The 12,665-nt window shown below is 36.4% G+C and overlaps 1 protein-coding gene across 1 annotated transcript; it reads right to left on the reverse strand.

Moving 5' to 3' along the window:
• Positions 1–3,231: 3,231 nt before the first annotated feature.
• On the reverse strand, positions 3,232–9,002 carry LOC107769563 (uncharacterized). Its single transcript, XM_016588790.2, has 4 exons — positions 8,543–9,002; positions 6,791–6,925; positions 4,533–4,619; positions 3,232–3,747 (listed from the first exon to the last, which is right to left on the reverse strand). The coding sequence occupies exons 1-4, from the start codon at positions 8,669–8,671 to the stop codon at positions 3,589–3,591; spliced, it is 510 nt and encodes a 169-aa protein (XP_016444276.1). The 5' UTR covers positions 8,672–9,002; the 3' UTR covers positions 3,232–3,588.
• Positions 9,003–12,665: the final 3,663 nt, after the last annotated feature.

Genomic DNA, 12,665 nt, shown 5'->3' on the forward strand with positions numbered 1-12,665 from the left:
TCTAGAGAGTCCGATAAAAGGGTGGTAGTTATGTTTGGATTTGTAGGCCCATTAGTGGGTACATCAAGAGTAGTATCTAAACCTTCTAAGTAGGAAAAGAGGTTAGTTGTATCTGGGCTATTGTAAGTGGTCTGTTGAATATGATTGCGAGCCCATGTGTGACAATTATTAGGGTTAGAGACATTACCTGTCGTTACCTGGGGTGGTGACGTGGCTGCCGCCTTCCATGTTGTCGTTCGTATGGGGCGATAAGCAGTAGCAGGGACGCGTGAAGCCTTAGAGGTTGAACGTCCGATGGAGTTTCCAATTTTTTTATTGCTTGATTTTTTCGAAAATGTTATTATTTTCCATTCTGACTCTGTGTGTTGGACATGAGAGGATGATATGGGTGGGTTCATGGATGTGGTGGGAAGGGAATTTAGTGGTGGAGTTGGGGTGAACTGGCAGTTCTAGCTAGCGTGGCCAAACCTACCAGATCTCGTGCATAATAGATTTAGACTCTCGTATATTAGGACTTATTTGTGGGTACCGATGTGAACATGTGTTTTGAGGGGTTTCTCAAGTGGTACTTCGATACAAATACGGGCATACCTACCCCTCGTAGTTTGTTGAGGTGCAAGTATCAACTTTTAAGAGTTGCCCTATTTTGTTTTCCACTCTTTGCAGTATTTCGAGGTCATAGAATTCGGTTGGGAGTAAGTTAGTTGTGCGCTTGAGGCTATCAATTTAGGCTCCCAACGGCGGACAGAGAGAAAATAATTTAAAATAAATCATGATCCGTCGTGTAAAGCTTTGAACATGTTTTCCTCATAGAGAAATTTAATGAGGAAAAAATTTGACCCCAGATCAATGAGGGGAAGTTCCTCAGTGGGTTTCCAAAGTTGAGTAAGTTTAGTTTTTAGTAATTGATGACCCACTATTTTTCCAAACACATTTACGATAATTGAGCTTTTCCAAGGAGAGTATAGACAAAATTTGTCATTTTTTGTTAATGGAATGAAAGTGTCTAGGTCGTCTGAGCGAGATAGTTCATCTGTAAGGTCTATGTCATCATGTATCGATTGGTAGTTTGATGTGTACGCAGGGAAGTGTGAGTTAGAAGTAAACGTATGGAGAAAATATTTTGGTGGTGATGGGGAGTTAGGGCTGTCAATTTGCATGGATAGTGTGTTTGGTGGATCAGTTAATGGTAGGGGATTATCAGGCTGGGGATTGGACATTTTAGTTACGGTGCATTGATTGTTTGTCGTGAAAACGAGGCAAGATGGGGGAGGTGAATAGTCGGAAGAGAGAAGGAAGAGGAAACATGAGAGAAGGGATTGAGAAGTTTGGAATTTGTGACTTGGTGAAAGTGTATGACTCTATTAATTATAATTCTTTCACTATTTTCCTCTTCTTTCTTATGGTGTTATTTCTTTTCTTTTTCTCTTCTCTATCCATTCATCTTTTGTTTTGGGACAGGTAGAGAGGAGAGGTGATATAATAAAATGCAATTTGCTGTGACTTTCATATAATTGAAGAATCATCATCTTATATTGCAAAGCGGATTTAAGGTGTATATATGTTATGAGATTAGCCCAGAAGAATAAAAAATGACATAAATATGCTTAATTTAGTTAGCCCGTCTGATTGTATTAAAGGATAAATACATGTTCTTTTTAATTTACTAGTCTCACGGTACGCGCGATGCACGTATACTCTATCTTAATAAATACTAATTTGTTTAAAAATTATGTTTGAGTTATAAAATAAAAGTGTAAGTTCATGAAGATGATCGTGAATGTTGACTACATTTTGTCTTGTGTTGTTTCATTCATGTTTTTTCTAGTTTGGATTTTACCCAAGGTAAATTTTAATATTATACGGTAATAGATTTTGCTCTATTTCCAGATTTGTTTTCATTACTTATATGGAAATAAATTTAGGTACCCTTTTAACTCTGAAAATAATTTTACTTTTATTATGAATTTGGAAAAGAATATAAATGGATTTTTCCTAATTAATTAATGGAATTACTTAATTATTATTCTTAATATTTAAAATACATAATTATTTTTTGCTTATTCAAATTCTTAAAATTAGCTCATATAAAAATTATAACTATATTTTTATTCAATAAGAATTATTTTTCGGATTGTAAAAAACTAAATGGGTGGAAATTCATCCATGCAAGACATATTCCAAAAAACAAAATTGGAAGGAAAAAAAAGGGAAATGGTATTTTTTTTTAGATCTCACATAATTAATAATCACTATATACCATAAATAAAATTTAAATTTTAAATTTTTAGAAACCATAATTACCTTTTGTAGTTAAGAAACCCACTTATATTCAGCTAAGTGTATCATTAGTTAAAAATTAAAAGATCTCACAAATCATCTCGGAATAATTGATAAATTTTGTGTTTATTATAGATTTATGCTTAACAATCACCATTATTATAATAGTTCATTTAAAACTGTTGAAAGTTAAATTTATAATATTGAGTAACATAATTAGTGTAATTGTCTATTATATTTCAAAATATCTTCATATAAAAAAAATCATATTAATCGAAACATAAAAAAGTTATTAAACGTTAAAAAAAACGTTAGTTTTAAAATCTAGTGTTTTATTCTAGGTAAACATTAATTAATTCTATATTATTATACTGGATATTGTAGAATTAGAAATATAATATTGTATTATATCTCTTATCTTTTGGTTTCCCACCCGGTGTCCGGTACTCACATTGGGCCCCGACTAAATCCAGATTCGCGCCGGGAAGTCCTACATTGGGGGGTAAAGCGCTCCCTAACAAAGACGACTACATACCCAGGGACTCGAACCCGAGACCTCTGGTTAAGGATGAAAAAGTACTTACCACTCCACCACAACCCTTGTTGGTACTATATCTCTTATCAATGAAATGATATGAGAAACAAACGTGGTAAAAGTATGTTGATAGTTTTTTATTTGGTTGTAATAATATTTATAAGTTAAACTTTTAATTGATTTTGAAGTCTTAAATATTAGGATTCGTATCTAGTTCCAATAAGGAATAATTTAATATACAAAATATAATTGATTTGAGATTCCTAAATATTGGAAAAATAACTTAAATTACTATTTTGTACAATATAAAAATATATTTTAAAAGGTAAAAAAAAACGAACGACATTTCACTAAGATGCTTCGTACTTTTAATATAGTAAGATCATACAACTTCTTTTGCATGTAAGGAGCATCTGGACATAATTTCACCAGTATTATAGAACATAGCTGAACAAAAAATCTCCAAAATTCCCAATATTTCACAATTTTGCACCCTATAATCAGCAGTCTCCTAAGCTAAGCCTGTGGTGTTAGGTAAATGTAAAATTCAGTAGGAAATTGCACAATCCAAAGGTGTCAACAAAAATTCAAGCTGCTTCATGCAATTCTTACTACATAACCTTACAACATTGATCACATTCACTATTCAACTTCATTTTCAGTGATAGAAGCTTAGGTTTTGTTATGCTTTTTCAAATGCCAGATAGGATTCTTGGATCCAAAGAATGAGAAAAACAATTGTATCGTTTTGCTGCCAAAACTTCAGCAATAGATCATGCTGGTGTTGGGGATTTGCCTTCTTCAACGTGAGAAGGTCTGAGATTGAACATTCCAGCAAGTCCTCGTCCCCTAGCTAGCTGTTCAAGCTCTTGAATTTTGCTTTTTAGGCTCTCCATTTCTCTTGCCAATGCTTCATCTCGTTCCCGCATTTGCTGAAGAAACACACAAGGACCTCAAATATAACTCAAACAAAGTTATAGAATGATAGAATTTCAGTTTATTATGACAACTAACAGAGGTTTTGAACTCCACTATTGATGTAATAGAAAAGAAAAGGACTTGTTTTAGACAGAATTTATAGAAACTCAGAATAGCAAATTACAACAGTTCCTTCTGCTGTTCTGCAGCAAGGAGCCATAATGAGCCAGGTAAATTAGGGTACCTTTACAGGTTTAGTAATAGAAATAACAGCATGTAATTAGAGGGATACATGGCGCATCCCCCTATCTGCTCTAAGGGCTATAAGCAACAGTATTGATGGATGTGAAGCAAAATTGGTCTGTTATTTGGCAATCACAGGGACTAGATCAGCAACTGGTTAACCAAAAGGTGCTTGCTTTAGTGCCATTCCATGAAATCACATTGAGATAGAAATAAATAACCATAAACCAATTTATCAAAATAAATAAATAAATGAAGAAATAATAATGGACTTTGGTCTAAATCAACCTCAAAAGTTAGCTCATCAGGTGAGTACTGCCAAAGACCATAGGGAGATAACAACTTATTCCTCAACCAATGCGCGATACTCTTAACAATAATAATCAGTAACCATAAACTTGAAAAGGAGATGCTAAAGTAGATGTTTACTGAGATAACATTAAAGGAACAGCCCAAATACTTTCAGGGGGGTTCAATGTTTTGGCTTGGGTCATTGATAAAGCAATAAAAGAGTTTATCAAGACCAAACAAGTAATCGAAGAATTTGAGAGTATACCTCCATCTCTTGCCTGCGAACTTCCTCCTTTTTAGCTTCTGATCGAGAACTTCTTTGCACCTCAAAGTAAAGTGCAGCAACTGCAACCTGTTCAGCGATTTGAAAAGTTGCCAAATCACAAATTAGGCAACATAGAGGTGCTAAATGCAAGATAGCAAAGTCAAACGCCATTACATAGCTCCAAACTGACCACCAGATTCAACCAAATATAAGGATGCCCTCCGTGGTGCATTATTCATGATTTATTACTGTGTCACTCACATGAAATGAGCAAACTAATGGAACAGATTATTGTTGCACTGAAAACTGAAATTTAGGAAGCGAATCATGGAATGAAATCTGTTCCATTAACTATACTGGAAGTTGTGTTTCATCTCCAACGCAGCATAGCTACTCTAATTATCCAGCTGCTGACAGAGACCGATGAATCTTTTATTTTCATTCTCTATTACCATTGAAAACTAGTTAAATGCCAACACTGGCAAGCAGCTGCAAATATTGTGATTTTCTTAATCTCCCAACTTTATCAATAGTCTAACAGCTGTTGACTCCTCGTGTCAATCTTCAAGATGAAAAGATCATGACGAAGTATTAGCTCTTCCTCATTATGGAACTGTTTCACTAAAACATCTAAATCCAAAAAAATAATATAGTAATTGTTTTGCGAAGAAGGTCAAAAACAATCTGAAACTCGAGATAGCACCAAGAGTAGGGATAAAGAGGTCCAAGCTTTGACCTCAATTTTCCACAAAATCATCTTTTCTTTTAATCAGTAGTAATCCACAAAATCATCTAACAATCTCATAAACTAAACTTCAGCCCTATTGATCATCGTCCATAAGGTTATTTCCAACAGTATTGTCAAAGGCATAAAGCACCCAAAAAAAAAAAGAAAAAAAAAAAAGACAAAGTCTACCAAGACTTTAGATGCAAAGCACAGTGAAAGCAGAAGATAATATTAATATATGTATACACACACACACACCAACATATATATATATATATATATATATATATATATATATATATATATATATATATATATATATATATATATATAGAGAGAGAGAGAGAGAGAGAGAGAGAGACAAAAATTTATGTAGACATTATAATTGAAATACTACAACTAAGTAAAATACACGGAATAAAAATCATGTCATTCAAATTTAAAAGTGTGCTAATTTTTGTGTACAGATGCAGATGTACAGTTTTAACTTCCTATTCAAATTTACTGACTAGCTTTCTCAGTCTTCTCCATCCTTAGCAACCAATGATACCTCAAAGAGAAACAAATAAACACTAGAGCCCAAGAGTTCAAGTCTAACTCTTGGTACTTTCCTTTTCCTTTTAGCAAAGGATAACTCAAACAGAAGGAGATCAGCTCTAAAACCCAAGAGTTCAAATCTAACTCATCTGAGAGTTCTGAAAGGGAATTTACTACACAAAGTTGGTTCAAGATTTTCTAGCACAGCCACAAAGTGCAGTCAATGTAAAATGTTGGTAGCTTATACTTGGAATCTGTTAACTTTAATATTTCAGCTAAAAAAAAAAGAGAGAAACTATAGTTATTTTCACGCATATAAATTACTCCAAAAGAACTCTATCTACTGACGCAAGTACATTTTGTAATAAGCAAATCTTGGCTCATGTTTCGAAGATCATGTAAAAATCGTCATAAACAATTCTCAATTCAAATATGTGTTGTTTAACAGCACTTAGCTTAGGAGCTACTTGCTTCATGCATGATCAGTCAGAGTAATACTCTTTGAAGTTTGGAGATTGTAAGTAGAAATTTCAGATTTCAAGCAAATTTTAAAGCTAGTTTGTGCATCTCGAGATGGTAGATATGACAATTTCCTGTATATAAGCTTCAGAGATCTAAGCTTTGTGTTCCAAACTCTTCTTGGAATAATAAATCGCAAGGCAGTTGCACAGAGAAGGATTCAGTAGACATATTGAATTAGGCATGATTGCGCATATTGATGCAAAGCAACTTTATTTCCCAAGAATTACAATGGCTATGTGGATTGTTAGAAGTTGCCACTGCTAATCTGGGTAACAAAAGTAGCACGACTACTTCCATACCGTGTCAGAGCGCATATCATGTTTTAAGTGCACAGGATTTCAAACCTTGAGCAGTTAGCAAAGTGTATCTTCTTATTTGAACAATAATGATATGTAACAGTTAACAAAGGGGGGAAGCTTAGATAACTATCTAGACATGTCATCACAGAGTCAAGTAGGAAAATAAGCAATACCGAGAAGACAAAAGCCTCCCCCAGAAGGTCAACAGCAGCTTGAACAGCTTTCTCCTCATCCAAAGGCCGTATTTCTACATTGGTTGCATGACCATATATCCGCCTTTGCATTGTTGTTGTCACCCGGTGGTTTGCCTGTTTTGCGAATGTGTTAAAAAAGATGAAATTTGAAATGCTAACAGACTTAAAAAGATTAACATATAATGAAGGATAAAGTTTCTGAAAGATGGGTATTTGCATCTACAAACAAGACATAAATAGCTGAATGAATATACTGAAACATAATAAAGAGAAATGCACAGAGGAATGCAAGAGCATTTCTTGCATTATTAAGGGATTAAAAGAACTATACAGTAAAAGAAGGGCATCGACTTATCAAAAGTAAAGATACACAAGGAATGACCAGCTATTTAGTCAAATTGCACAACAATTCCTCAACAGGAGCACAAGCCGCTATTAAAATGTATCAGAAGATGTATCCTATTAGAATCATCCAACCACTTAAGTGAATCTTACTAGTCCCTCGATTCAGAAACTACAAGTGCTGAAAAACAAACCGGAACTCTCCAAAATGATAACCAATCTTCTCATGCCAAATATATCTAGAAGTTGTAGTTTGTTATATTCCCGTTTTAGACAATGGTTTCTTTGCATTTTGTTTCTGACTGTAAAAACCCATTAGATTATAGATCCACTTATAGCCAGTCAACAGGCTATGAGTTGCTAACCAAACTATGTGAATAACGAGCAATTATGCAATTGCGTTATTTATGTTCTTTGAACTCACAACTAATTGATTGGATGGAAGAGTAAACTAACTAACCAGGAACAGTAAAATTGTAAAATCACAAGTTGTTCTACTGACATAAACTAACCAGTAACAGTAAAATTGTAAAATCACAAGTTGTTTTACTGACATAAACTTATGCTCGTCAATTAAGGTCTTTACTGATGAAGTCTAAATTCAGCCACACAGCATTAGGCATGCAGCACTCTTTTCCGCTACCACATACCATTTCACAAGACACTATTAGTACCCGGAGAGTCAAACAATTTTTTTCTTTTACTATGCAATACTAATGTGGGACTCAAGAGTCAAGCCTCATACCTTGCAATGGACCATAACAAACCACCACGCTCCGCATCCGTCGTCCTCGACGGCTGGCTGCGCGCTAGACATTTCTAGCCTCGGGGAACATTGCAATACCAACGTCGCCATCCATGGCATGGTGGGCACGGAGGGTGGTGGGTGGCTCTGATACCATTGATACAACCCAGGAAGAATCACACCCTAAAAGCTAGTTATTGAGCTAAGATAGCCCAAGGCTATATTAACCCAGATCAATACATTGCAATTGATAGTTTATTCGTTCCTTAAATACTTTTAATTAAAAAGAAATTGCTACTTTTAGTACTTACTCATCTATACTACAAGTCTACAATTATTACCCTATCAGTTCAATTGGATTTTCGGAATGTGATAAACCAGCAACAAGAACAACCTTTATGCTGAAAGGGACTAACAGCTCCAATTAAGGAATTAGAATTAATAGCCTATGTGGTCACCAATTCTACGCAAATAACAAGTCCTCGTACACATAAAAATTAGATACTAAGCCAATCATTCTTTTGGGGATGGAGGGAGTAAACGAAATGCACAATTTATGCTCTTTCATTCTAATTAGCCCTACCAAGATCAAAACTAATCGAATTCATGTAAGTAATCACAAATCCAACCAAAGAGACAATTACCTGGGCGATGCTGACGATGAAATTACGGAACTTGGGATGCAAGCCAGCTTGTTGCTTAAGCCTACTGGCAATGGGTTTGCTCAGTGTTTTCAATGCAAGTGTCCCAAGCTTCAATACTGGCAGTGCCATATATTAACGATTTCTCGATCTGGGTATTCTAAATAAACCAATCAACGATCAAGAGAATTATATGTGCAAAAACATTTCTTTATATTCAAGCTTGACCAGTTCAGATCAAGAGCTGAATTCTTGAGGAATAAGCTAAATGCGTGTGGGGTAAGGGGAAGGTTCTCTCATGGAAGTTGGGAAGTGGTCTTTTGATGATGTAAGCGATGTGGTGAAATACAAATGCCTATAACTGTGAATATGTTTGACGGGAGATAATGGATACTACTATTACTGTAGTAGGTGATTGGTTGACTTCTCGAGATTGGTGGACGGCTGAATCGTCAGAGATCTTGGGGTATTATGTATTGAGTTGCCTATTTCAAGGGCATTTTAGCTACCCTAATTCATGCATTCTGAATGTACATGTTACATTATAACTCGTATATGGTACTAGTACTAGTATATAGATTTTTATACTAAATCCATTTAAATTATGTAGTTTAATACTGTAAATCAAATGTTGCATTAGTTATGCATAAATTATATTAGTAATGAAAAATTATATTAGTAATGAAAAGTTATATAACGAAAATCAAACAATTATAACTTAATACTGCTAAATTCTATATCATGAATAAAGATTCTCATCCCTCAAACCAAACGATCCTTATGATGTTTATAGATGTTGATTACTGGAATCACAAAATTAAATTAATCTAAGCTATTAATGATTATTAGCTTATTTGCCCCGGCAATGGACGCCCTAACATACCATATTCAAGGGGAGGTGCCATGGTGTATGTTCGTTGATGATACAATTCTGATTGATGAGACGCGAGACGACGTTAATGAGAGTCTGGAGGTATGGAGGCAGACCCTGGAGTCCAAAGATTTCAAGTTGAGTAGGACTAAGACGGATATATGGAGTGTAAGTTCAGCAGCATGACGGGGGAAGCGGACGTGGAAGTGAGGCTCGACTCACAAGTCATCCCCAAGAGAGAAAGTTTCAAGTACCTAAGGTCAATTATCCAGGGAGATCGACAAGGATGTCATGCACCGTATTAGGGTGGAGTGGATGAAATAGCGGTTAGCGTCCGGAGTCCCGTGTGACAAGAATGTGCCACCGAAACTTAAAGGTAAGTTCTATAGAGCGATGGTTAGACTGGCCATGTTGTATGGGGCTAAGTGTTGGCCAGTCAAGAATTTACGTATCCAGAAGATAAAGGTAGCCGAAATGAGGATGTTGAGATGGATGTACGGGCATACTAGGCTCGATAAGATTATGAATGAAGATATTCAGGAGAGAATGGGCGTTGCTCCCATGGACGACAAGATGCGGGAAGCGAGGTTTAGATGGTTCGGGCACGTGCGGAGGAGAAGCCTAGATGCCCCGGTTAGGACGTGTGAGCAGTTGGCTTTGATAGGTACGAGAAGAGGTAGAGGACGGCCTAAGAAGTATTGTGGCGAAGTGATCAAGCAGGACATGGCGCGACTTCAGATTTCTGAGGACATGGCTCTTGATAGGAAGGTGTAGAGGTCGAGCATTAGGGTTGTAGGCTAGGGGTAGTCGAGTGTTTTTCCTCTTTGTACCGGTTAGTCTGATAGAGTTTTGACTAGGACTGCTAGAGTTTTATGTTGTGTTCACACTATTTCTTTTGTTTTGCATAGTATTATGCTATTGCCCTTCCACTCATTTGTTGTCTCTTCGATGCTAGTATTATTTTTCTAGTTTCTTTTGTTGTTACGGTGTGATGACCCGAAAGGTCATTTTATGTTTTAGAACTTGAATCTGCGCTCGTAAGCCTTAAAATCTCATTTTTATCCTCCTCGATATGCGTGAGCAGTCCGGCGTATTTTCGGAAAACTTTTATGTTAAAAAATGATGAAAATAAGAATTTTTGCCTTAAAAATTTATTTTAGTTGACTTTGGTCAATATTTTTGGTAAACAGGCTTGTATCCGTATTTTGACGGTCACGGTGGGTTCGTATTGAATTATGGGACATGGGCGTATGCCCGAAATCGAATTCGGAGGTCCCTAACTCTAGTTATGAATTTTTGATGAAAATTAAAAGTCTGAAAATTAATTATTTTTAAGAATTGGTTGATGTTTGGCCTTATTGATACCGGGTCCGTATTTTGGTTCCGGATTCCGGTATAGGTCCAATATAATATTTAAGGCTTGTTTGTGAAATTTGGTGAGAAACATAATTGATTTGACGTGATTCGGACGTCCAGTTGAGAAGTTAGAAATTTTAAAGTGTTCGTGAGAATTTCATTTGATTTGGTGCTAAATTCATAGTTCTAGGTGTTATTTTGGCGATTGGATCGCGCGAGCAAGTTCGTATGATGTTTTTAGACTTGTGTGCATGTTTCGTTTGGAGCCCCGAGGGCTCGGGTGAGTTTCGGATATGCCACGGGATATTTTGGACTTTAGTAAATCTGGTTTTCTGCAGATTCTGGTGTTCTAGCATATCCTTCTTCGCGTTCGCGAAAGGTCCTCTCACGAACGCGAAGAGTAAACTGATGAAGCCAAAATTTTCTTCTTTGCGAACGCGAAGGCTTGGTCGCGAACACGAAGCGATGGGGACATTACCCTTCGCGAACGCGACAAGCTCATCGCGAACGCGTAGTGTTAGACACGGGGAGGGGGGGTCAGCCTTTCCTTCATTGCGAACGCGAGCAATGTCTCGCGAACGCGGAGACCAGGGGGTAGCCTACGCGAACGCGAACACTGTCTCGCGAACGCGAAGGCTTGGCAGCCAATGCTCTTCGCGAGCGCGACAGTGGCCTCGCGAACGCGATGCACACTGTCGCCCAACACTTAAAACAGAATCCAAAAGCGGGAACTGACCATTTATTTCATTTTCTCAAAAACCAAACGGACTAGAGGCGATTTTCAAGAGTTATTTTCTTCCCCAAAGTGTTGGTAAGTGATTCTAAACTATTTTCTTTCAATTATCCATTATATTTTATGAATTATTAACCTAAAATCTAGAGTTTTTATGGTAGAATTAGGGGTTAGGGTAGAAACTAGGAATTTCGAAAAATTGGGGATTTAGACCTCAATTTGAGGTCGAATTCCAAAACCAATTATATATCCGGGCTCGGGGGTGAAAGGGGTAAATGAATTTTGGTTCGAACCTTGGGTTTTGACTAAGCGGGCCCGGGGTCGATTTTTAACTTTTTGGAGAAAAATTTGAGAAATTTAATTTATGCAATATAATTGATTCCTTTAGCAATATTTGATACTATGTAGTCATTTTTGAATAGATACAAGTGATTTGGAGGTGAATTCTAGAGGAAAAGTTGTGATTGAGAATTAAGTGGCCTTCGGAGCGAGGTAAGTGTTGTGTCTAACCCTGACTTGAGGGAATTAGGAACCTTAGACTATTTGCTATGTGAAATTTATGTGAGCGGCGTATATGTGAGGTGACGAGTACTGATGCGCCGCTAATTTACCTATTTTTCATGTTCCGTTTTTCTTATATTGTCTCTTTCCTATGCCTAATTGCTACGTGTTTATACTAGTGTTGCTAAATTGATCGTTCTTATCATCTTTACGGATTTTCTGATGATAATTGAGAATTTATTTCAAAGTTGAGATTGATATTGTGGAACTAAATGTTGAAGTAAGGCTTGTACTTGTTATTCTATCTCACTGTTGTTATTTATGCATTGCATTATGGTAAGGGAGAGTGTTAATGCACGAAGGGTGATGTCGTGTCATATTGTGAGTGTTAATGCACGAAGGGTGATGCCGTGCCATATTGTGAGTGTTAATGCACGAAGGATGATACCGTGCTATATTATGAGTGTTAATGCACGAAGGGTGATGTCGTGCCATATTGTGAGTGTTAATGCACGAAGGGTGATGTCGTGCCATATTATGAGAGTTAATGCACGAAAGGTGATGTCGTGCCGTTTCTATTAATTTATGGTGAGATTGAGAGTAAAAGCACGAAGGGTGATGCCATGCATTTTTCTTTTACTGTATTCGTGTTCCTGTTGATTCAT

The sequence above is a fragment of the Nicotiana tabacum genome, chromosome 17 (genome assembly GCF_000715075.1).
Source record: "Nicotiana tabacum cultivar K326 chromosome 17, ASM71507v2, whole genome shotgun sequence".
Taxonomy (NCBI): Eukaryota; Viridiplantae; Streptophyta; class Magnoliopsida; order Solanales; family Solanaceae; genus Nicotiana; species Nicotiana tabacum.

Coding starts and splice junctions, on each gene's coding strand:
- LOC107769563 (XM_016588790.2), bottom strand. CDS start 8,671: ATGGCACTGCCAGTATTGAAGCTTGGGACACTTGCATTGAAAACACTG. Junction 6,926..8,542: donor TCATCGTCAGCATCGCCCAG/GTAATTGTCTCT, acceptor TTCGCAAAACAG/GCAAACCACCGGGTGACAAC. Junction 4,620..6,790: donor GGGAGGCTTTTGTCTTCTCG/GTATTGCTTATT, acceptor ATCGCTGAACAG/GTTGCAGTTGCTGCACTTTA.